General features: G+C 42.1%; 1 protein-coding gene across 3 annotated transcripts in view; it reads right to left on the reverse strand.

The window, feature by feature from the left end:
- Positions 1-27,191, reverse strand: part of MAP3K9 (mitogen-activated protein kinase kinase kinase 9) — an 86,208-nt gene that overhangs the window by 20,790 nt on the left and 38,227 nt on the right. For all 3 annotated transcript variants that reach the window (XM_054530274.2, XM_054530273.2, XM_054530271.2), the window contains exons 3-5: positions 17,632-17,812; positions 6,608-6,756; positions 5,502-5,677 (exon numbers count right to left, since the gene is read on the reverse strand). In XM_054530274.2, coding sequence (XP_054386249.1) covers positions 5,502-5,677; positions 6,608-6,756; positions 17,632-17,812 — 506 coding nt within the window. The remainder of the gene's footprint in view (positions 1-5,501; positions 5,678-6,607; positions 6,757-17,631; positions 17,813-27,191) is intronic.

Below are 27,191 nucleotides of genomic sequence, written 5' to 3' on the forward strand. Positions count from 1 at the left end.
ACTAAAGAGCTTCTGCACAGCAAAAGAAACTATCATCAGAGTGAACAGGCAACCTACAGAATGGGAGAAAACTCTGCAATCTATCCATCTGACAAAGGGCTAATATCCAGAATCTACAAAGAACTTAAACAAATTTACTAGAAAAAAACAAACAACCCCATCAAAAAGTGGATGAAGGATATGAACAGACACTTCTCAAAAGAAGACATTTATGCAGCCAACAAACATATGAAAGAAAGCTCATCAGCACTGGTCACTACAGAATTGCAAATCAAAACCACAATGAGATACCATCTCACACTAGTTAGAATGGTGATCAGTAAAAAGTCAGAAAACAACAGATACTGGAGATGATGTGGAGAAACAGGAATGCTTTTACACTGTTGGTGGGAGTGTAAATTAGTTCAACCATTGTGGAAGACAGTGTGGCAACTCCTCAAGGATCTAGAACTAGAAATACCATTTGACCCAGCAATCCCATTACTGGGTACATACCCAAAGGATTATAAATCATTCTACTATAAAGACACATGCACACATATGTTTATTGCAGCACTATTCACAATAGCAAAGGCTTGGAACCAACCCAAATGTCCATCAATGATAGACTGGATAAAGAAAATGTGGCACATATATACCATGATGCTATGCAGCTATAAAAAAGGATGAGTTCATGTCCTTTGCAGGGACGTGGATGAAGCTGGAGACCATCATTCTCAGCAAACTAACACAAGAACAGAAAACCAAACACCGCATGTTCTCACTCTAAGTGGGAGCTGAACAATGAGAACGCATGGACACAGGGAGGGGAACGTCACAAACCCTGTGGGGGTGGGGGGCTAGGGGAGGCAGAGCATTAGGAAAAATACCTAATGTAGGTGACAGGTTGATGGGTGCAGCTAACCACCACGGCACGTGTATGTAACAAAACTGCACATTCTGCATATGTACCCCAGAACTTAAAGTATAATTAAAAATAAATAATAAAACAAAAATTTTAAAAAAGATATTTTTAAACCAGAGCCAACTTAATCCAGCTTAAAATGTATCCACTGTACATAAATCATCCTCCAGGTAACATCTAATGATAAAATAAAAATATCTTTCCAGGGTGGCTGCTCAAAAGCTATGTGAGGCATGTCATCTAAATCTTCATGTTCACTTGAGGAATGAATCCACTGAGGTATGTGGTTTCAACTCTCACCTTATCTTAAAAGACAATGATTTGCTCTAGAAGAATCATGAAAGCATAGCAAGGAAAAAAGAGAACATTTCCTGAGGTCTTTTTCAGGCACTTGCTCTAGAATCAAATTTGGCTGCTGCTCTATCACACTCCCCTGAAACAAACTGCTCAATGAGCACAGGAGATGTCACCCCAGAGCAGACCGTGCCCCTGCAAATCTGAAGGACGGTCAGTCACACTGCTAGGGGGAGAGCTGAAGCCAGAAAGCTAGAGGGTGGAACTGGGACAAAGTCCCATTTGGAATTGCATGTTGTGACCCAAGAACAGGCCCTTTTGTCCTGCTCTGAGAATGGAAGCAGGAGCCACATCAGATGGCAGAAGCTCTTCCCTACATCCCCTTTATCCTTCTGCATGAGTTCATAAGTGAGCCCAGCACTGAATTCCTGGAAAGAGGGGAGGGGATATAGAATCAAGAAACAGGAGAGAAAACAGGAAAGAAAACAAAGCATGTCTACAAAATTTTTAAATCTAGATTTTAAACTCTTAATGCTGGTTACCCTGGGCCTTAGATTAAAGTGGGGTGTGGGGTGGAACCTGGAGAGGGCCATGTCTGAAAAAGCAGAATATTTCTTCAATAAAGGAGCCACAGAAACACTTCTGTGGTCGAAACCTAATTTCTCAATGAAATACTCACTATAAGTAACCATTCTGGATTAAAACAAAATAATGTAGAAAGGGAAACTGGAGCTAGAAAACAAGCATGTGAACCTATATTGGGGAAGCTGAGCAGCAGGTAAACAGTGGAAGAGAGGAAAGAGATCAATAAATGAATATAATATTCTGATGCTATAAACTCTCCATTCAGCTTGTCTTCCATCCCCAGGAGAATGTCAAAATAGCCATAAAAGTGATAGAAAGAAGGCCGGGCGTGGTGTCTCACGCCTGTAATCCCAGCACTTTGGGAGTCCGAGGCAGGCGGATCACCTGAGATTTGGAATTTGAGACCAGCCTGGCCATGATAGTGAAACCCTGTCTCTACTAAAAACATAAGAATCAGCTGGGCATGGCGACATGCACCTGTAATCCCAGCTACTTGGGAAGCTGAGGCAGGAAAATTGCTTGAACCCTGGAGGCAGAGGTTGCAGTGAGCCGAGATCATGCCACTGCACTCTGGCCTGGGTGATAGAGCAAGACTGTCTCAAAAAAAAAAAAAAAAAAAAAAAAAAAAAAAAAAGTGATAGAAAAGAAATGAGAAAAGAATTAGCACATTAAAAAGTGTCTAGCATGTGGTAGGCCTACGTGCTCAGTGGTTGAATAACTATTGAGTCAATAAATGAATGAAGAGAAATAATAATAGGAGATAGAGTGCAATATTGTGAATGCAATCCTTCTTTATGGGAACATAGATTTATCACAAGTTCCTGAGAGTTGAACTTGAACTTGAACTACTTCTTCCTTGATGAAATAAAACTCAAATTAATTGTTGTGCGCCCTCCAAATCCTTTGTTTCTCTGTCCTGTGACTTTGTTTTCATTACCAAGAGAAGAAAAATTCATGGAAGACGCAGAAAAAATATTCCTGGTTGGTTGATTTTGCTGTTAAGTGTAAAAGTTTAAAAGTCAAAGCTAATTTCAAGCTTCCTAAGTCCTTGTCTCCTCTATGCTCTTATCTAAGGGATGGTTTGGCTCTAAGTCGCTCTCTTTAATGGAACACAAACCCCAGACGACACCAATGCATTCTCACAATAACACTTAGAAACAATAGGTTGATCCAACCTGAGGAATTAGCTGAATCATAGGGTAAATCAGGACATTTGTGGAATATATGCCTATGACACCATTCACCTGGAGGACCCTTAAACATGTTGAATCTCCTATTTTGCAACACCTATTTGTGTTGCACAGTTTGCAAATCACATCTTCCACATACAGAATGAGTTAAGAAGAATCTCTCCGAGAGAAAGCACATCTTACTCTCACTTACCAAACAACAAGCCTTATAACAGAGAGGCATCATAGCATGGTGGCTAAGAGAAAGGACTCTGGAACAAACTGCCTGTTCAGGTCCCAGCTTCGCCATCATTAACTGTGTGGCCTTGGACAAGTTAATATGGGCATCACATATAATATGGAGTTAATAGCACTGACATCATTGACACAGACAATTATTATCTCATTAAATAAGATAATTCACATAAATTATAAGAAAGCACGGCACATAGCACATGCTCTACAAATGTTAGCTATTATAAGAATGAGTTTGACTTCCTAGTAACTACTTACTGACAAAATCCAACCTTCATTTTTCTTATGGGCTGGTACCCTTATAATTTCATCAATTAAAAGAAAGGTAACCAAGGGTCAGTGATGCAGCAATCCAAAAAAAAAAAAAGCCAGCAACTCTTGGGATTCTTCTAGCTGGAATAGTATTTAGTGAGAGGAACCGTCTTTTGTAATCATTCTGCTCAACAGTCAGTGCAAGTCCACCCACCAGGGTCCCTGAAGAGTCATTGTAAGCTCACTCCATTCTTCTAGAGAATGCTTATTGACTTGGCAAACAGTACTGTGTTCAGAATTGCTATGTTCCATAAAAAGAGTTTAATCTCTTCAAATCAGCTCCAGAAATTATTTGTAAGTCATTTGTGTAGAACAAAAATGACATTTGATATGGTTTGGCTGTATCTTCACCTAAATCTCATCTTGAATTGTAGTTTCCATAATCCCCATGGGTCATGGAAGGGACCAAGTGGAGATAATTGAATCATGGGGGTGGTTCCCTCATCCTGTTCTCATGATAGTGAGTTAGTTCTCACGAGAGCTGATGGTTTTATAAGGGTCTTCTCCCTTTGCTGGGCACTTATTTCTTCTTCCTGCCGCCATGTGAAGAAGGACCTGTTTGCTACCATGATTGTAAGTTTCCTGAGGCCTCTCCAGCCCTGTGCAACTGTGAATTGATTAAACCTCTTTCCTTTATAAATTAACCAGTGTTGGGTATGTCTTTATTAGCAGCATGAGAACAGACTAATATAATATTACAAAGAATATAGGTTTTTGGAATCAGAAGACCCACATTCAAGATTCTGCTTCCCCACTTACTAACTCTGTTACTTCAGGCAAGTTGCTGACCCTCAGCTCTGAGATGGCAATAATAATAACACCTGGCCTACATACTGATGACAGGGGCCATAGGACTCCTGGATAAAAGAGACAAAAAGGTTTCATCAAATTTTTCAAGTGGAAAAAGTGGGAAACCATAAAGCCGTAAACAAATTTAGCTATCATTATTATCATATGGCTATTAACTTCCCAAATTCCCATAGTGCAGAGTGAGAAAAGAAAAAAGGCCTGTAATCCCAGCACTTTGGGAGGCCGAGGTGGGCAGATCACGAGGTCAGGAGATCGAGAGCATCCTGGCTAACACGGTGAAACCTCGCCTCTACTAAAAATACAAAAAATTAGCCGGGCGAGGTGGCGGCCGCCTGTAGTCCCAGCTACTCAGGAGGCTGGGGCAGGAGAATGGCGTGAACCCGGGGGGCAGAGCCTGCAGTGAGCCGAGATCGCGCCACTGCACTCCAGCCTGGACGACAGAGCGAGACTCTGTCTCAAAAAAAATAAAAAAAGATAAAAGAAATTAACCAAATCTATAAAGACTTCTCTCTTGCCCCTAGCTACATCCCTTAGATTTAGTCCTGCCCCTATATAAGCAGTATAGTTGCATGTGACTGGCTTCACCTGTGTGTACACTGACTGCTAGGGACACACTGAGGGAACAGAAAGGGGCCATTTAGGGAATGGCCACCAAAACAAAAAAGCAGATCTCTGGTAGGCTAGGAGTCTCTAAACTCACTGCTTGGTTTGGGCCTGAAATATTTTTCATAAAAACATGAAAAATGCCACACAATTTCAGACCCATGGTATTTTTTGCCCATATTCTATTTCTGATTCTGATGTCAAAAGACACGGGAAGGATGTTCTGATAACTATCCTCAAGGTTGAAGTATTCCTATATCAAGTTAACCTTCATCTAGAAGTCTATTGTAGAATCAAGAAACATTTCCAGAACCTCTCATATTTCCAGCTGGCAGGGTGAGACATTCCACTGTGAGAAAAGAAAAAAGGCCTGTAATCCCAGCACTGGGATTTTGCCCAACTGCATTCTTCTCTGGTTTGGACAATTAAGTAGATACCAAGCTGGAAGGTGGGCATGCTAGAGTCAAGATGGTCAGTCAGACTCGGTCCAGAGGTCCCTGTGAGCGAGGTCTACTAATTCAACGCATGCCTTTTTTCTTTTCGTTCTTTTTTTTTTTTTTTTTTTTTACCTTTTCTTTGGCCCTGAGTTGGTCAAACATCTCCTGAATCTCGTGTTTCCAGTCGTCCTGCAGGCAGTGGAAGGAGTCCTTGGGCATTTCAAAGAAACCAGACTCTTCTATGGTGGTTAGCTGGTCCAGGATATTCGTGAAAGATGGTCGTGAGTGGGGATCAGGATTCCAGCAGTCTGAATAGAACATGTGAATACTCAGAAAGCATGAATGGACAGAAGCAAACATGTAAGACTTAGGCTATTACGTGGCCTCACTTCCCAGAAAACTACCTCTTACTTCTTCCAGAAACAGAGATCAGAATTTAGGTAACCTCAAATAAGGCTCAGGAAGTAAAGCAAGCTGCCCACCATTACAACCATAAAGAGTGAACATGAAAATTAAACGCAGCAGTTCTGTACTCATTCCATTCTGTCTGTTAATTAAGGATAAAAGAAGTGAACCCAAAGAGTTTTCTTGTACAAAGCACCACCACAACACAATTTACCATGTTACTACCTGATTCAAGAACAGACAATGGGGAATTATGCCCTGGGCTTCAGTTTCCCATAAATAAATGAATTAGCCTTCCCCCACCCACAATGGGATGATGAGGAGGCGAGGATGAAAAGCATTCTAGTGGGAGTCAGGGAAAGTGAATTCTACCTAATCCCAGCTCAGCCACTCCCTAATGAGGCGGCCACCTATCCACTCAACTTCGCTTAGCTTTAGATTCCTTACTTAACAAAATTATGGGGTTTGACTAGATGACTTTTAGAGTTCTTTCTCCTAAGATGTTCTTCACGTCTCTTAAGGTATTCAGAGGTCCTGACATAAAAGTTACTGTACTTTCTGATTTTGCATTAAATAATAATATGATGAAGTGCCGGATAGCGGGCTTTTGTTACTAATTTCACTTCTACAGTCCCTAGAGATATGACCTGCTTGCAGCAGGGTGTGGACATCATCTTGAAGAAGCCTTTCCAGTTGCCCAGAGGATTCCTCCTTAGGTGACTGAAACTTTATCTCCTCTTTCAGTAACTGATCTCATAGAATTGGCCAAACTCTACCCAGTGCTTACACGAGGCAAAGTGTCTCCAGTTTGGTTCAGGCCAGGGCTTACTTACCTTCCATGAGTTTGGCAAAAGGTTCTGGGCATGTAGAAGGAATAGGAAGGGCGAGTTTGTTCATAGCCACTCCATAAGCGACTGCTAAGCCATCAATGCCTCGAAAGGGCACCTCACCAGTCAGCAACTCCCAAAGTAGCACCCCGTAGCTAAGGAGAGGAAGAAGACAGAAGCCATATAATAAACTTAAGGTACAACTTCACTGCAATAGCTCATGAGTCTTTTCTGAGCATCCCACATTCTCCCAAACACATAGTGAGACTAATGAAACAGCATACTAATGTGATATAAAAGGGAAACTGTAAAGCCTACTAGCTAAAAGCAAAATCTCTGGAGTCAAGCATACTTGATTTTCAAGTTTTCTTCCATAATTCCTTAGCTATATGACCTTGGGCAAGGCACTACAACTCTTTAAGCCCCTAATCCTCATCTGTAATGCACGAATAACGCTATCAGTCTGGCAAGGCTATTGTTGAATTAAATGAGCTACTATAGTGTTTAAATAAGTGCCCAATGGCCATAGCTCTTTCATTATCGTTATTATTATTATTATTATTTTGAGATGGAGTTTCACTCAGTCGCTCAGGCTGGAGTGCAGTGGCGCAATCTGGGCTCACTGCAACCTCCATCTCTTGGGTTCAAGAGATTCTCCTGCCTCCGCCTCCTGAGTAGCTGGGATTATAGGCGTGCGCCACCACACTTGGCTAATTTTTGTATTTTTAGTAGAGACAGGGTTTCACCACATTGGCCAGGCTGGTCTCTCAAACTCCTGACCTCCTGTGATCCTCCCGCCTCGGCCTCTCAAAGTGCTGAGATTATAGGCGTGAGCCACCGCACCTGGCCTGTTACCATTATTATTAGTGAAATAAACTGGGAGAAGAGGCAGCCTCCCAAGTATAATTTTTTTCTGTTTTAAGAAAACTTCAGCTTTTGTCACAGATACATTTTTTTTCCCCAAAGTGCTAGGATTAACAGATTTTTTTTTAGCTTTACAAAAAGCAGAGTACTAACCACTCAAAGCAGATTTTGTTCCTATAAAAGATTTATTTAAATGCCCACTAGGTTGAATAGATTTCTGCCCCCAGATCAGTGTGAGTGGGTTCTTAACAGAGATCTCTGTCTAATTCAAACGGAAAAGTTTCACAAGGGTAGACCACACTGGTAGAAGAGAGCAGCACATCAGCTGTGAGAACTTCAGTGTGCCCTCCCTATCTTTCAAGTCCACATAAAGAATTTCTTTTCTCGTGTCCTATGAGTCAGTGAATGTGGAGTACAAAGCTTAATGGAAGAATTATTCTGTGAATTCATGATCAGAACCAGGCACAATCACACAGCACTCAGTCCTTCCAGGAATAAGTCGGGACAAGAAACCATAAGGCTATGAATAGTTAGAAGAATGGCTCTCCTTATGTTTTCAACACCAAACTCAACAATAAGTTTTGCAACCAGCAACAAAGGTCGTATTAATTTAAAAAATAATAATAGGCCAGGCGTGGTGGCTCACATCTGTAATCCCAGACTGTAAATTCAGCCTTTGGGAGGCGGAAGTAGGCAGATCACTTGAGGTCAGGAGTTCAAGACCAGCCTGGCCAACATGGCAGAACTCCATCTCTACTAAAAATACAAAAATTAGCCAGGGGTGGTGGTGCACGCCTGTAATCCCAGCTACTTGGGAGGCTGAGGCAGGATGATCACTTGAATCTAGGAGGCGAAGGTTGCAGTAAGCCAAGATCGTGCCACTGCACTCTAGCCTGGGTGACAGAGCAAGACTCTGTCTCAAAATAATCAATAATAATAATAAACCCAGTAGCTATTTATCATGAAACCTTATATATGAAGACCACTAAGACACTTTACAAACATCACTGTGAATCTCTACAACAATTCTGATAGGTATTATCAACATTTTGCACACGAGGAAAGCAAGTTTTAGACATGTTTAGGAGCATATTACAAAGGGCATACACAGAGTACATCATGGTGGGCCCAGACCAATTCTCAATTTCTTCCCTTAGAATGCCTTCTACCATTTCTTTGCTTGGTAAACGCTAAACATCTTTCAAGATCCAACTCAAATGTCCCACCATTTATTCCTTCATCAGATGACGGCTTTACCCCAGTGAGGCCTTCAAATACTATCATTTTCTTTATGCATCTTGCCAGGAAAGAACGAAAAGCCTGGTAGCCGGTTGGTCTTGACTCGTCTAGACAGGAGATGGATTTTAGTTTGGAGGCTTATGGGAATAGCACTGGATACCTTACGATGCCTTCCCGACATCCCCAGATGTTACTCAGCCCATTTGGGCTGCCACGTATTGTAGCTGTTTGTCTGCTAGCCTATGGGCTCCTAAAGAGCAGGAAGAATTGTTTTTAATCTTTGCATTCTCAGGACCTAGCCCAAGCTCTGGTACACAGGAAGCACTCATAGATATGTGAGTGAGTGGGTCTGTGGGTATGGGAGCGAGCGCATGGTCAGACAGTCCTGCAGGCTGCCCTGGGTCCTCTAGAGGAAAACTCAAACATCATCAAGAATTGCACTATTACACTTCCTGACAAACCTTTCATGTGACTTATCAGGTAGTGGTCATGCTGGGGAGCTTCTACCAAGTGACCTCCAGGAACTCTCAGCACTGCCAACCAGATTCCTAGGTCAAAGCCACTGTTATCCTCCATCGCTTGCTCTTGGAATAAATGCCCACCTCCATCCTGGAGAATAAAAACCAAAGGTCCCACAGAACCCCTTTCTCCCAACCAGGCAAAGACAGTCGGTATCTGGGCCCTAACTACCTGGAAAGATCATAGAGTGTTTCGAAGATCCAAATATGTTCTGTTTGTGTCCCTGCATCCCTTCTGTGACAGTTTTCACACTGAGCTCTAAGTGTCCTGTGAAGGTGTCTCAGACCGCCTGGAAGCATGTGGGGGGTGAGGCGGGGGTGGGGGGTTATGGGACTGGGACTGGCCTCATTAGCTCCAGTCAGGGCAGCTCTACTCTTACCTGGCTTGTTTCTTTGTTTGTCTGCATTCTATCCCACTTCAGGGTTTCTACAGCTGAAAGGAATGTGAGAACTACTGCCCAAGTAGGCAGAATGCTACCAGAGAAAGATTTAGACAGACTTGGGTCAAATGCCTGTTTTATCACTTAACAGCTGTGTGCCTTTAGGAAGCAAGTTCACCTCTCCAAACCTCAGTTTCCTCATCCCTACAACAAGACAGCAATACCGACCTTACAGAATAGCTACAAGGAATCACTAACACCAACAACTAACCCTCTTCCAGAAATTACCATCTATGGCTAATAGACCTGTGGTTTCTCCAAAAGGGCCTGAAATGAGAATGTGTCTGAGGAGGCTTATGTAGAGCTACAGTGTTGGTGAGAGCTTTGCTGAGGGACACTGGCATTCAGAGAAGAAGTCTTTCTGGGGCTGACTAAACTAGTTTTCCTCTGCCAATGTCCTGCTTTATTTTTACAATGGAAGGTGGGTGATATAAATGAAGACTTGGTATTCTGTTGGCAGGAAAAAAGACTGGAGAAATTCAAGAGAAATACAAGTTTACACAGATCTGAGCTCTAGGGAGAGGTGGGCAGTAGAAGTCGATGTGATTTACCTCAGGTTTAGTCAACTTAGTTGCCCTCCCAAGGTTAAAAGGTCAACAAGTCCTTTGATGACCATTTGCAAGCAGCCTGGAAGAACTCGTTCAGCTAAGTCACTGCCTCTGAGTACCTCCCCGCAACACAGACCCACCAGCTCCCACAGTGCTGCCAGTAATTTTCTAAAAGTCCTCACTGCCTAACCCAACCCTCACAGAATTTACTCTTGAGTCAATAATTAACCACCTCCTGAGGCTTGGTAATCCCTTCAACCATTTCCTAGGATCAGAGGTGGAGGAGGGGTGTTTGATTATTTTTCAAAGTGAGGAAAAGTGGACAGCTACCTTTCTTGACAAAAGGCACAGCAACTCCACGCCTGTGCTGGGCCAGAGCTCTATTTTGTAGTAACCTGCACCATTTCTAGACTGTCAGGTCAGGGTCCATGCTCTGAAAGGAGGTGACCAGTCTCCCTTGAATGAGGTGGGTTGGGGAATGTCTTGCACTTGGTAATTATCTGTGATTCCAAGAACCACACTGACTGTTTAATAATCTTTGACAAAGATAATTGAACTAATATATGTGAAAGCACTTTGTAAATTGAAAGTAGCATATAATTCTTCTTATTAACTGAACCCTCATTCAAAATGATGATGTATTTATTAACATATATGTAATACATACATTGATAAACTTATTGACATAACAACATATTTATTAATGTGGTTATATGTTCATGCTATATTACATTCAAAAAGCAACTTTTAAAACAGAAAGATCCCACTAGGGATAGGCAGACAAGCACATGAATAGGAGTAAACACACCCAAATATCAATACTCATTATCTCTATAAGTGGGTTCAGGGTGATTTTCTTTCCCTGTCTTTTCTTTCTTGTTTACTCATATTTTCAAATTTTTTCTACAGAAAACGTTTTACTATTGTAATTTTGAGATGGAGTCTGGCTCTGTTGCCCAGGCTGGAGTGCAGAAGCGCTATCTCGGCTCACCGCAAGCTCTGCCTCCCGGGTTCACACCATTCTCCTGCCTCAGCCTCCGGAGTAGCTGGGACTACAGGCACCCAGCACCACGCCCGGCTAATTTTTTGTATTTTTAGTAGAGATGGGGTTTCACTGTGTTAGCCAGGATGGTCTCAATCTCCTGACCTCGTGATCTGCCAGCCTTAGCCTCCCAAAGTGCTGAGATTACAGGTGTAAGCCACCGTGCCCAGCCACTATTGTAATTTTTTAAACTTAAAATGATTAAGAAAATGCCTCCGCCTCATCCCACAACCAACAGGCAAGAAGGCCTTGTGGGACGATGCCCTTTGACAGTAACCACTGCTCTACCCACACAGCGCAAAGAAAGGTAACAATTTCAGCAACAGCCTTCTTGAGGCAGTCCCCAATCCAAGCAGATTGGGAAACTTACACAGTTGAGGATCCAGCCCTTTATCATCTCACCCTCCATCACAACATTTGCAGGAGAGCTTTAGAAGCACACTCAAAGAGCAGGAAGACAAACCAGATGGCCCTGGGCACCTGGAATAGCAGAGGCGCAGAGGCCCCCAGCTCTGGATGAGTTCCAGGAGGGGTGAGGTGTGGGGAACTCAGATTCAGCCAGTACCTGGCATAGGGCAAGCATTCCACAAACACTTCTTGAATGAGTCAGTGAGTTACAAGTCAGTTTGGGAAACAGCTTTGTACCAAGTTCCTAGGCATGCCCTGGCCCTCTCTGGGACACCCTGCTGGGCCCTAGGCACGGTGGGCTGATCATTCAGAAGAGGCTGCCTTAAGTGCAAGAACAAGACCGTACAGATGGTGGCATAACTACAAGCACACATTGTCATTACACACATACCTAGTTCTAATCATAGCTTTATGTCTGCCACCTGGGTGAACTTAAGCATGTGACTTCAATTGTCTGAGCCCAGTTACCTCATCTGTAAAATGGAAATGATGATCCCTACTTTGGGGGATTCTTGTGAAGACTATAGAAGATGTATAACATTTACCACAGACCCTATCCCTTAAGCATCTGTAGGTGGTAACAACTGTTACCAGTGTACAAGCATTGCTGTATGTACAGCAGTGGGCACACATTTTCCTCTGCTAAAGGTGAGAGACCATTTGGAGCTACTTAGATGGGTAGGCTTGAGGAAGGAGGAATGAAAGGCCCATTTAATGGGTTATAAATTGTGCCTTGAAGGAAATCCTGCAACATAGAAGCTAAGACCGCTGCAAGGGAGCAGGGTGAATTATGTTTTCAAACCACAATCATCAACCAAACTGGGTCAGGAGGCTTAAGTCCTGGGAACAAGTCTAGACTAGAGCAACTAGAGACCTGCTGGCAGACCATGTGACAATATCCAAGACACATCATCCAAAGTGCTTCTGATTTGAGGTTTACCTCCAAGCGATTTCCTCTAGAGAGTAGAATAATTTCATCAGATGCCTCTCACCAGAGGCTCTTCCTTCAAGCCTGCTTTTAGGATCATGGTTATAGGACAAGACCTAGAGGTTAGTCTTAACAACAAGGATATGTAGGGTAAAAGTTGAAAGGTCCTGCCCTTGTTCTTTCGGTGGAGAAAAAAGCTCTGCAATGGCCTTGTCCTTCCCTGTCTACAATTTCTGTCATCCTGAGAAGACTCTACATGAGGCATTTGTGCTTTTCCTTCCCACTGGGAAGGTGCTTGGATACATGACACAACTCTGTCCAAATCATCACCAGCAGAAACCTCTGGAGTGTGTGACAGTAAAACCTGAGCGATTTCAGGGTTAGGCTGGGAGAAGAAACCTAGTGGGAATACTGGAAGTAGAAAACAATCATGTTACTGAGAAGTCATGGTTTTCCATTAAAAAAGGCAGAGAGAGTTGAGTGTGACAAGTGGCTGCTTGTCCCCTCAAATCTACCCTTCCTGTCTTCCATAGTGGAGCACACAGCTGTCCAGCTAGAATGTACATTTCTCTGCCTCCCTTGGAGCCAGGTGTGCCCACATAACCAAGTGCAAACAATCGGGTATGCAGAGATGTGTACAACTTCTGGATGGTTTCCAAATTAAAGATAAACTGTGCTTGCCATGAGTAAGTTCTCCCTCCTCTTTTATGAAAACTGTAATACACACATAACAGTCACCCAATTTAACCATTCGGTCAAGGTCAATGCACTGAGGGAATCTAAAAGAACCTAGGTTCCTAAAAGATCTCATGGGGCACAGTTGCCCTGCTAGCCTGGGCTATTTAGCTAGTTTTTGAAAGAGAATATGCTTCTATCCTATGTAAGCCTCCATATCTGTATGCCTCTTTGTAATAGCGGCTTAGCTTAATTGATGTATTAATCTCATTAGCATATGGTCAAGCAATAAAAGTGTTAAACTGAAACATGAAATTGCTGATTTTATGTATCAAAAATAGCTGAATATCAGTATACAACTCAACTTAATGAGATCAGGTCAGATATTTTAAGGAAAGTTAAACTCATTTCTTCTCATTAGCTACTTTACCCTGTAATTAATGCATGGTAAAATGAAGTTCAATATGCAGATGCTACAAAACATCACTGAAAGAAGTTAAAGGAGGTCTAAATAAATGGAAAGATATCTCATGATCATGAATTGGAAGACTTATTAAGATGTCAATAGGGCCAGGCACAGTGGCTCACACCTCTAATCCTAGCACTTTGGGAGATCAAGGCAGGTGAACAGCTTGAGCTCAGGAGTTCAAGACTAGCCTGGGCAACATGGTGAAACCCTGTCTCTACAAAAAAATAGAAAAAGTGGAGCATGCCTGTAGCTCCAGCTACTTAGGAGGCTGAGGAGGGAGGATCACCTGAGCCCAGGAGGTCAAGGCTGTAGTAAGCCATGATTATATCACTGCACTCCAGCTCAAGCAATTGAGACCCTGTCCGGAAAAAAAAAAAAAAAAAAAAAAGATGTCGATAATCCACAAAGCTACAGATTTGATGCAATTCCTATCAAAATCCCAGCTATCTATTTTGTAGAAATTAACAAAATTACCCTAAGATTCATTAAATGCAAAGGACTCAGAATGGCCAAAACAATCTTCAAAGAGAAGAACAAAATTGGAATCACATTTCCTAATTTCAAAACTTACCACAAAGTCATACTAATTAAGAAAGGGTGGTATTGGCATAAGGACAGATATAGATTAATGGAGTAGAACTGAGAATCTAGAAATAAACCTTTATATTTCTGGTAAATTGACATTTGATAAAAGTGACCAAATAATTCGATGGGAAAAAATAGTCTTTTCAATAAATGGAGCCAGGATAACTGAATAGCCACATGAAAAATAATAAAGTTGGACCCCTACCTCACACCACATACAAAAATTAAGTCAAAATGGATCAGAGACATAAAAGTAAGAGCTAAGGTTATAAAACTCTTAGAAAAAAATATAGGTGTATAAGTCTTCATGACTTTGGACTAGGCAATGTTTTTTAGATATGATACCAAAAGCACAATCCACAGATGACAAAATAAACTAGACATCATCAAAATTAAAAACACTTTCAAAGAACAGCCTTAAGAAAGTGGAAAAACAATCTACAGAATGAAAAAAAAAATTGCTAATCATATATCTGACGAGAGAATAGAAAGGACTCTTTCAGCTCAACAATAAAAAGACAAATACTCAATTTTTAAATTGGCAAAGGATTTGAATAGATATTTCTTCAGGTTCAGAGATATAATTGGCCAATAAGTACATGAAAAGACACTCAACATCATAAGTCATTTAGTGAAATGCAATCAAAATCACAATAAAATACTATTTCATATCCACAAGGACAGACATAATAATAACTTTAAAAAAAAAAAAGGCAATAACAAGTATTGAAAAGATGTGGTGAAATTGGAACATTCATACATTGCTAATGGGAATATAATAAAATAGTATAGCTATGATGAAAAAGTTTGGTGGTTCCTCAAAAAGTTAAACAGAGAACTGTTACATGATTCGGCAATTCCACTCCTAGGGATAGACCCAAGAAAACTGAAAAAATATGTTTACACAAAAGCTTGTATTGTACACAAGTGTCCATAGCAGCATTATTTATAACAGCCAAAAAGCAAAAACAACCCAAATGCCCATCAACTGATAAACGGATAAACAAATGTGGTCTATCCATACAATGGAATATTATTAAGCCTTAAAAAGGAATGAAATTCTGATATAAGTTACAACATGGATGAATCTTTTTTTTTTTTTGAGATGGAGTTTCGCTCTTGTTTCCCAGGCTGGAGTTCAATGGCACGATCTCAGCTCACTGTAACCTCTGCCTTCTGGGTTCAAGCGATTCTCCTGCCTCAGTCTCCCAAGTAGCTGGGATTACAGGCATGCGCCACCACGCCTGGCTAATTTTTTATTACAACATGGATGAATCTTGAAAACATTATGCTAAATGAAAGAAGCCTAGTCACAAAAGACCACATATGGTATGATTCCATTTATGTGAAACATCCAGAACAGGCAAATTCATAAAGACAGAAAGTAAATTAGTGTTTGCTAGAGAGTAGAAGGAGGAAAGATTAGGGAAGGACTGATAATAGATATGGGGCTTCTTTTTTGGGTGATAAAAATGTTCTGGAAATTGGCCGGGCACGGTGGCTCATGCCTATAATCCCAGCACCTTAAGAGGCCGAGGCGGGCAGATTGCTTGGGATCAGGAGTCCAAGACCAGCCTGGTCAACATGGCGAAATCCCATCTCTACTAAAAATATAAAAATTAGCCAGGTGTGGTGCGCACCTATAATCCCAGCTACTTGGGAGGCTGAGGCAGGAGAATCACTTGAACCCGGGAGGCAGAGGTGGCAGTGGGCCGAGATCATGCCACTGCACTCCAGCCTGGGCAACAGAGTAAGACTCCATCTCAAAAAAAAAAAAAAAAAAAGTTCTGGAAATAGATAGTGGTTGTAATGGGCTGAATGGTGGCCCTAAAAAGGTATGTCTATGTCCTAATACCCAGAATCCTTATTTGAATCATTATCTTCACTAGAGTCTCTGGAGGGTGTGGCCCTGCCCACATCACTTTCAGGCTTCTGGCTTCAAGAACTACAAAAGCACGCACTTCTGTTGCTTTAACCCACTAGGTTTAGTAATTTGCTACAGCAGCCCTAGAAAACTAATAAGAATGGTGACCCATACACACCTTTTAAATATACTAAAAACCACTGACTTACATGCTTATTTACTTCTTGAGATAGGGTCTCTCTCTGTCACCCAGGCTGAAGTGCAGTGGTGCAATCACGGCTCACTGCAGCCTCAACCTCTCAGGCTCAAGTAATCCTCCCATCTCAGCCTCCCACGTAGCTGGGACTACAGGTGCATGCCACCACACCTAGCTACTTTTTAAATTTTTTGTAGAGATGGGGGTCTCGCTATGTTGCCCAGGCTGGTCCCAAACTCCCAAGCCCCAGAGATCTTTCCACCTTAGTCCTGGGATTACAGGAATGAGCCACTGTATCCGGCCAACTTACACACTCTAAAGTGTACAAAGGGTTAGCTTTATGGTATGTGAATAATAGCTCAATAAAGCTATTATTTAAAATATATGTGCACACACACACACACATTACACACACACACACACACAGAAGCTCACTTTATAAGACATCAGGACAATAACTCCATACACTGATATATAATGATAAACTACAGTCCTTTCTTTTGTATATCAAGGTGATGCTACTGTCCCACAGCCATGACAACATATACCAGGTAGTTGCTCATCCTTCCTCAGCTGGGAAAATTTTTAGATCTATTTCCTTGCAACCTTTTGGGCTCACATTTACTAGAAGGATGGCTGGTCATTTCTAGTCTGTGGCTTTGCAGTTCTGGGCACATATTTGGGACCCATTTTTTTCCAAATTTCTGGATCAATGTCAACAGATAGAGCCTGGACTAAAGGATGAACTAGATAACTGGAAAAGACAATTTTTAGGCCATCAAGAAAAAACAGATTGCACAAAGAATATTCATTGGCTCAGGAGCTTAGAGTGAGGACATTGGGTTAATCCCCTCCCCAAGTTCAGCAGTAACAGCCACGAAAGACTAGCACTGTTGCTGAGCAAGCCAGGCTGATCCTCACGAAGCTCTCCAGGAGGGACTGAGTGTCCTTCCCATCTTACAGGGTAGAGATGGGAGTACATGTTGCCCCTGGAATCTACTGGCCTTTCTTAGAGAGCAATCACCAGCAAAAAGTGGCCTGCGTATAGCACTTGAGGGATTTTTTTGGTAGATGAAAGCATTAGAAACTGTCCCCTGGCAATATGGGAATTGGCATAGATGACTCTTGGGGGAGGTCACTTAGACCTACTTCAGGTGCCTGGGATCCTAGGTAACCTCAATTCTCCAAGTCTTGAAATGTGTGTGCCACCAAGATGGACCTGGGAAATGCTGTCCCTGCCCACCTGGACCTTACCTCCACACGTCACTGCCTTTGGAAAACATGGAGGCCCGGATGACTTCGGGTGCCATCCAAGCATATGTCCCTGCTGCACTCATCTTGGTGGTTCGGTGCCATTCCCGAGCCAGGCCAAAATCAGTGATCTTCAGAATCTTGTTGCTCAGGTCTCCATTCTCCACCTTCTGGAGGATCAATACTAGGCAAGGAAAGGAATACAGAAGAAACCAGAGTCTGCATTAATCACAGGGAAACCACAGAACAGAACTCTTCTGCCATCCTCCTGGCCTCTCCTGTGGGCTCCAGCATTTAGCTGCCATGGATTGATGGTCAGAGCCATCATTTCTTAAACACCTATAGTGCATCCATTTTTGTACCACCCATTTTATAGCCACTGTCTCTAATCCTCACAACAACTTACAAGGCAGGTACTATTGCCATCTCAGTTTTACTGATGAAGAAATTAAAATACACATGTCACAATTAAATAAATTCCTGGCTGGGCACAGTGGCTCACGCATGTAATCCCAGCATTTGGGGAGGCCGAGATGGGTGGATCACCTGAGATTAGGAGTTTGGCACCTGCCTGGCCAACATGGTGAAATCCTGTCTCTACTAAAAATACAAAAAATTAGCTGGGCATGGTAGTGCACGCCAGTGACTCTCAATAATCATGTCCTCAAATACTGGTATCTACCAAGCACCCGTTGCTAATAATCATTAAAGCACCAAAGCTTGTGAAAGCCTTATTTTATTTTTTGTAGACCTTTTTTTTGAGCTGAAATCCACATAACAGAAAATTAACCATTTCAAAGTGAACAATTTAGTGGTATTGAGTGCATTCACAATGTTGTACAACTACCACCTCTGTCTAGCTCCAAAACATTTTCACCACCCCAAAAGGAAACCCTGTACCCATTAAGCAATTATTCCCCATTCTCCCTCCTCCCAAACCTTAGCAATCACCAATCTTCTTTGTCTTTATGGATTTACCTATTCTGAATATTTCATGTAAATGCAATCATACAATATGTGACACACCTGCTTATTTCACCGAACATGTTTTCAAGTTCATCCACTTTATAGCTTATATCAGTACTTCATTCCTCTTTATGGGTGAATAATGTTCCATTGTATGTACATATTACAGTTTATCCTTTTGTCCACTGATAGACACATGGGTTGTTTCCACTTTCTGGCTACTGTGACTAGTGTGTATGAACATGTGTATACACATATTTGTGTACTTGTTGTCATTTGGGGGGTATATACCTAGAAGCATATTTGCTGGATCACATGGTAACTCGTGTTTATCTTTTTAAGGAACCACCAAATTGTTCTGCACAGCAGCTGAACCATTTTACATTTCCACAAGCAGACTATGGGGGTTTCAATTTCTCCACATCCTCACGAATACTTGTTATTTTCCTTATTATTGGTATTCTTAATGCCATCTTAGTGCATGTGATATGGTAACTCATTGTGGTTTGGGTTTGCATTTTCCTGATGACTAATGATACTGAACATCTATCGTCTCATGAGCTTGTTGTCCATTTGTATGTCTTCTTTGGAGAAATGTCCATTCAATCCTTTGTCCATTTTTAAAGTAGGTGGTTTGTCTTTTTATTATTGAGTTATAAGAGATCTTCACATATTCTGATACTAGACCCTTATCAGATACATGACTTGCAAATATTTCTCCCATTCTATAGGCTGTCTTCTCACTTACTTGATACTTTTGATACACCAAAGTTTTTAATTTAGAGGAAGTCCTCTTTATTTTTTTATTTATTGCACATACTTTTGGTATAATATCTAAGAATCATTAACACATTCAAGATCATGAAGATTTAATTCTATGTTTTCTTCCAAAAGTTTTATGGTTTCAGCTCTTACCTTTAGGTCATTGATCCATTTTTAATTTCTGCATATAACAAGGGCCAAATTTCATTCTTTTGCATGTGGCTATGCAGTTGTCCCACCCCATTTGTTTAAAGAGGAAAGCTTTAAAATACAAACAGATGGGAGAGCTGTTATCTCCCAACATGCTTTCCTGAGTGGAAGAGAAAGGTTATATTCACAGCAGTTTACATATTTGTACCACTGCAGTAAGCCCACTGTAAACTTCTACCACTGACAAACAGCTGTGGCAATAACAAACTGTCATGCTTTCACAGCTAGAAAAATGTAAGAATGTTTTATCAAATTTTGGTGAAGTCCATGAGAGTGCATTGCGTAAACCTCACCTCTCCTGTCGGGCAATGGCAAAAACAGTCATGCACCGCATAATGACGTTTCAGTCAATGACAGGCCAAAAAACATGATGGTGGTACCATAAGGTAATAATAGGGCTAAAAACTTCCTATCACCTAGTGACGATGGCAGCTGTCATAATGTCATGGCACCACGTATTCTCATGTGTCTGTGGTGATGCTGCTGTAAACAAACCTACTGTGCAGCCAGTCATATAACAGCATAGCATACACAATTATGTACCATACATAATACCTGATAATGCTAATAAGCGACTATGTTGCTGGTTTATGTATTTACTTTTTTTTTGGACCCAAGATCTTACTCTGTCATTCAGGCTGGTGTGCAGTGGTGCAATCATAGCTCACTGCAGCCTCAATCTCCTGGGCTCAAGTGATTCTCTCACCTCAGCCTCCTGAGTAACTGTGACTATAGGTATGTGCCACCATGCCCAGCTAATTATTTTAGTTTTTGTAGAGAAGGGGGCCTCATTTCATTGTCCAGGCTGGTCTCAAGCTCCTCGGCTCAAGCGATCCTCCCACCTCGGCCTCCCAAAGTGTTGGGATTACTGGCGGGAGCCACTGTGCCTGGCCAGCATACTATACTTTTTATCATTATTTTAGAGTGCACTCCTTCTACTTATGTAAAAAAAAGTTAACTGTAAAACGGCATCAGGCAGGTTCTTCAGGAAGTATTCCAGAAGAAGGCATTGTTATTATAGGAGATAACAGCTCCAGGTGTGTTTTGCCCCTTCCAGTGGAACAAGATGTAGAGGTGGAAGACTGTGATATTGATGATCTTGACCCTGTGTAGACCAAAGCTAAAGTGTGTGTTTGTGCCTTAGTTTTTAACAAAAAAGTTTAAAATGTAAAAACAACAACAACATAAAACGTATGTTAAAAAAAAAATGTAGGCTGAGGTTTCTTCTGGAACCTATGCCATGTCTCCTTTAGGAACCAAGCACAGGACTAGGCTCTTTAAAAAAAAAAAAATGTAGGCTGAGGGTGGTGGCTCATGCCTGTAATCCCAGCACTTTGGGAGGCCAAGGTGGGAGGATGGTTTGAGCCCAGGAGCTGGAGACCAGCCTGGAAAACATAGTGAAACCTTGTCTCTACAAAGAAATTGAAAAATTAGCCAGGTGTGGTGGTGCATGCCTGTAGTCCCAGCTACTCAGGAGGCTGAGGTAGGAGGATCACTTGAGCCTGGGAAGTCAAAGCTGCAGTGAGCCGTGATCGTACCACTGTACTTCAGTTTGGGTGGCAGAGTGAGTGAGACCTCTCTCTCAAAAACAAACAAACAAACAAACAAAAGTAAATAGAAAAAAGCTCACAGAAAAAGGATAAAAGAAAGAAAATGTTTTTGTACAGCTGTACAGTGTGTTTATGTTAAGCTCTTGTTACAAAAGAGTTAAGAAGTAAACAATTTTTGTTTATAATGTTAAGAAGTTATAGTAAGCTAAGATTAATTTATTATTGAAGAAAGAAAATTTTTCAGCTAAGCGCAGTGGCTCAGGCCCGCAATCCCAACACTTTGTGAGGCCGAGGCAGGAGGATCACTTGAGGTCAGCAGTTCAAGACGAGCCTGGCCAACATAGCAAAAACCCATCTCTACTAAAAATACAAAAAATTAGCTGGGTGTGGTGGTGCATGCCTGTACTCCCAGCTACTCAGGAGGCTGAGGCAGAAGAATTGCTTGAACCTGGGAGGCAGAGGTTGCAGTGAGCCACAAATGCACCACTGCACTCCAGCCTGGGTGACAGAGTGAGACTCCATCTAAAAAAAAGTTTTCATTATAAATTTAGTGTAGCCTAAGTGTACAGTGTTTATAAAGTCTATGGTGTTGTACAGTAATGTCCTAGGTCTTCACATTCACTCACCACTCACTCACCCAGAGCAACTTCCAGTCCTGTAAGCTCCATTTCATGGTGAGTGTTCTGTAAAGAAGTACTATTTTTTATTTTTATATCATATTTTTACTGTACCTTTTCTATGTATAGATACATTTAGGTACACAAAGTCTTAGCACTGCATTACAATTGTCTACAATATTCAGTACAGTAACGTACAGTTTTGTGGCCTAGAAACAGCAGACTACACCAGGGGTGTCCAATCTTTTGGCTTCCCTGGGCCACACTGGAAGAAATGTCTTGGGCCACACGTAACATACACTAATAACAGCTGATAAGCTGAAAAAAAAAAAACTGGAAAAAGTATCCTGAGCCACAGCGGGACAAGCTTTGGCTACACCATATAGCCCAGGTGTGTAGTATAAGTATACTCTGATATTCACAATGATAAAATTGCCCAATGATGCATTTATCAGAACGTATCCCTGCCGTTAAGTGATGTGTGACTGTACTGAGCCAACGAGTCCAGGCGTAAGTCAATGGGGGCCTGGCCAGGCAGTGGAACAGAAAGGAAAAGATAACATTGGAACTAAAGACCTAGTGATTAACCAGATGTAGGGGCTTGATGGAGAAGGAAGACATCTCCAGCCTTTCAGGTTTGGGTGACAAGCAGAAGAATGGTGGTGCCCCTGATTGGAAAGTTGAGAGAAAAAGCCCATTTGAAGAAGCCAAGTTTAGTTTTGGACATAATGGGTCTAGGTTCACAGTAACAAGAGTCAGTATGGAACAGGAAAAGAGCAGATAATTTAAATCATAGGGTTGACACTCTTAATGTGACCCTGGACAAATCTCTTAAACTTTGTACCTCAATTCCTGCTTCTACAAAATGGGGATAAAGATGAAAGGCAATACAGTAATAAAGCAACTAGCAGAGTACCTGGCACTTGGAACACTACAGTTATTATTATAATTAGGTATCCTGTACATAAATGGAAACCATAGGGTTCAGTGCTCAAGGGACTGATATGGAAGGCCTGGCAGTCCCTGACACACAATAACCATGCAATACGTTTTTGCTGTATAGATAAATGGAATGCTTGATTAATAATGACACCTACTCATTATGGATCACTTACTATGTAGCAGCACGATGCTGTTTATGTCCATTGCCTTTGTTAATCCTTAAATCAACCCTCAGCAGTAGGTGTAATTATTTTCCCCATTTTATGCACTCCAAACCAGACACAGAAAGGTTAAGTCAGTTGCCCAGTCAGTGAGGGATGGGGAAGGGAATCAAATCCAGATCTGTCTGACTTCAGAACCACATTCTTCACCTTTGTGCCATGCCATACAGAGGCCAGAAAGAAATCCTATGTGTCTTTAAGCCCTGCCTCCATTTCTGCCTAATCCCTAAAGCTGTCATTGATTAGTCTACCCTGCACTTCTTTTTCCCGAATTCTTCCTTCAGCATCCAAATACCACATAATCTAACATTACATGCACTTCTAATCATTCCTGACTGCTGCATATATACGGGTGTCATCATTTCTGCTAGGATGTGATACAGTATGACTCCTAGAAAGCAAAAATCTCATTCTTTTTCTTCTGGAACCTATGCCATGTCCCCTTTAGGAACCAAGCACAGGACCAGGCTCTTTGAAAGAACTCATCCCGGCTGGGTGCGGTGGCTCATGCCTGTAATCTCAGCACTTTAGGAGGCTGAGGTGGGCGAATCACCTGAGGTCAGCAGTTCAAGACCAGCCTGGCCAACACAGCAAAACCCTGTCTCTACTAAAAATACAAAAATTAGCTGGGCATGGTGGCACACACTTGTAGTCCCAGCTACTTGGGAGGCTGAGGCAGGAGAATTTCTTGAACCCCTGAGGCGGAGGTTGAAGTGAGCCGAGACTGCGCCACTGCACTCCAGCCTGGGCGACAGAGTGAGACTCAGTCTCAAAAAAAAAAAAAAAAACTCATCTCTTGCTGGTCACATACTTGACCAATGGGATATCTGTGCATCTTCTCAAACTATCCACTTTTCCATCTTACTGTTGCCAGGTATTGGGGCAGGGGGTGGAGGGGCATTGGGAGACTAGAGAAAGAGTAATACCTCAGCCAAGGGTTCACCAGTGACTAACATACCCAGTTAGTGCCAGGCGGGGTAGGGGACACACAGAGAAAGATAACCTGAAGACTCTCAGCTTATCTCAATGGCCTTTCACCTTCTATAAGGAAAGACAATGTGACAAAAGTGAGTATCAGCTCAAGACAGGGTCTCACTCTGTTGCCCAGAATGGAGTGCAATGGCACAATCATAGCTCACTGTAACCTTGAACTACTGGGCTCAAGTGTTCTTACACCTCAGCATTCCGAGTAGCTAGGACTACATGTGCGCACCACCAAGCCCAGCTAATTTTTTATTTTTTGTATAGACCAGTTGGTCTTGAACTCCTGGCCTCAAGTGATCCTCCTGCCTTGGCTTCCCAAACACGGGAATTACAGAAGTGAGCCACTGTCCCTGGCACAAAGACATCATTCTTGATTATTTCCCAATTAGGATGTCACCTATATATACCACTTAATATTATTATTTAAATAATATTTAATGGGCATCAAAAAATAGAAAGAATAAGACCTAGTATTTGATAGCACAACAGAGTGACTATGGTCAAAATAATTTAATTGTATATTTAAAAATAACTAAAGTATAATTTTGCTGCTTGTAACATAAAGGATAAACGCTTGAGGGGATGGATACCCCATTTTCCATGATGTGATTATTATGCATCATATGCCTGTATCACAATATCTCATGTATCCCAAAAATATATACACCTACTACGTACTCACAAAAATTAAAAATTAAAAAAAAATTTTAAAGAAGAAATTTTATATCACTATTGTAAATGGGAAAGCCAAAAATTCTCCTAACATTGAGTAACCTCTACAAGCAAATAAAACGAAACAAAAATAAATGGTGTAGTGGCAGACCCACATATGGTCAAAGTGCTGAGCCTAAGGCCTGCCTTCTCTGCTTGAGAAGAAAGATTTGAAGTGTTAGAGAGGAATTACAGACAAACAGCACCAAAATGAATGTTGATCCTCCATTTACACAAAGAAGTTGAATGACTTTCTTTGCAATTCAATGTTGCTTAATGCAGACCACTCAAAATGGTCTCAAGGCCATCCCATTAAGAGGTCAGCGGGAGAAATGGGGGGTGTCTTGCCACAAAGGGCTTTGTGAATCTGACCTAATATCATTTAGCTGAGGCCAGGCTCTCAAAACTTGGCATCACTGAGGAGACTCTCCCATTAGGTCCTAATGGTAAACTTAGCTTTGGTTGATGATCTATGTCATTTTCAGATTTCTTATTTATTATTCATCTCCATTAGTACAAGGGGCTCCAATTTGCTAAATGCTCACCTTGGTGCCAAGGCTCATGTCCTCAGGCCTGCGTTTGGTTCAGATGATTCAATGCCATCTCTCCTACATTATGTAACTCAGCTAATTTGGTTTTGAGGGTTATGCTTTGTTTTATTTTTTAAAGTTTATTGTTAACTGTATTATACACATAGGAGAGTACATTAAAATGTATACATGTAATATGTACAAATGTATATATGGCTGGGAGTGGTGGAGCACACCCGTAGTCCCAGCTACTTGGGAGGCTGAGGCAGGAGAATGGCTTGAGCCCAGGAATTCAAGGCTATAGCGCACCATGTTTGTGCCTGTGAACAGCCACTGCACTCCGATCTGGGCAACACAGTGAAACTCCATTTCTAAAATTAAAAAATGTATGTATGGTTTAAAGAACATAATATGAAGCCGGGCGCGGTGGCGCATGCCTGTAGTCCCAGCTACTCGGGAGGCTGAGGTGGGAGGATCGCTTGAGCCCAGGAGTTCTGGGCTGTAGTGCGCTATGCCGATGGGGTGTCCGCACTAAGTTCGGCATCAATATGGTGACCTCCTGGGAGCGGGGGACCACCAGGTTGCCTAAGGAGGGGTGAACCGGCCCAGGTCGGAAACGGAGCAGGTCAAGAACATAATATGAAAACCCACATAATCCCATCCAGTCCCTTTAGAAGTTCCATGTGTCTCTCTCCACCACCCCCTTTCCTCTCTCCCTAAACATCTGACAACCGTGACTTCTGTTATTCATTTCTTTACTTCTCTTTATGATTTTACCAGCTATGTACACATCTCTAAATAAGATAATGTTTAGTTTTGAAAAAGTGAGTGGCAAACAAAAAATGAAGCTGTGTGTTGTAGCCTCCTAGGGCTGCCATAACAAATTAACAGAAACTGGGTGGCTCAAAACAACAAATTATTCTCTCACAGTTCTGGAGGTTAGAAGTCCAAAATCAAGGTGTCAGCAGGGCCATCTCCCTTCAAAGGTTCTGGGGAAGGATCCTTCTTTGACCCTTCTAGCTTCTAGCAGTTGCCAGTAGTTTTTAGTGTCCCTTGGCTTGTAGCAGTGTTAAGTCTAATCTCTGCCTCCATCTTCACGTGGCCATCTTCCCTTTGTGTGTCTGTCTGCATCTTCACCTAACACTCTCCTATTTGTCTATGTCTCCTTATAAGGACATCGGTCATTGGATTAGGGCCCATCCTAATCCAGTATGAACTCATCTTAACTTGACTACATCTGCAAAGACGGTATTTCCAAATTTCACAGGTTAGGACTTCAACATACTGTGTGGAGGGTTGTGGGGGACACTATTCTACCCACAACACCATGGAGGAGTAAAAATACTGCCTTTGCTAAATGAAGCCTTCCCAAAGGAATAAGCTAAACAGAGTCTCTGGGAAATTCCCATGCAATTTACAAGAGCCCTTCCTGGGAAAGTTGATAGGCAAGATCATGAACAAGTCCTGGAAACACAGGGCAGGTAACCACAGTGGGAACACTTGGTGGTAGGGGTCAAGGTAACTGGGAGAGTGGGACTCTTCTGTATTTTCTGTTTCTTTTGTTTGTTTGTTTTTGAGTCTCAATCTGTCACCCTGACTGGAGTGCAATGGCACAATCTCGGCTCACTGCAACCTCCACTTCCTGGGTTCAAGCGATTCTCCTGCCTCGGCCTCCCATGTAGCTGGGATTACAGGCACTCACCAGGACGCCCAGATACTTTTTTTTTTATTTTTAGTAGAGACGGGGTTTCACCATGTTGGCCAGGCTGGTCTCGAACTCCTGATGTCAAGTGATCCACCTGCCTCGGCCTCCCAAAGTGCTGGGATTACAGGAGTGAGCCACCATGCCTGGCTCACATTTTCTGTTTCTAAATTCACTTGGGCCTACCTTTAGCACCAAGGGTTGGGCAAAGAAAACATTTCTGTTCATATAAAATGAGTCTATCCGTCAGCAGGGCAAGGAGGGGCAACAGGAGCTTCATCAGCACATGAGCAAGACAGCCAAGAGCAGATACAATCTGCCCCAGGCTTCCCCAGGTAGTCAGTCCTCCAGTTAAATCAATGACACAA

This window comes from Pongo abelii, chromosome 15 (assembly GCF_028885655.2).
Source record: "Pongo abelii isolate AG06213 chromosome 15, NHGRI_mPonAbe1-v2.0_pri, whole genome shotgun sequence".
Lineage (NCBI taxonomy): Eukaryota > Metazoa > Chordata > Mammalia > Primates > Hominidae > Pongo > Pongo abelii.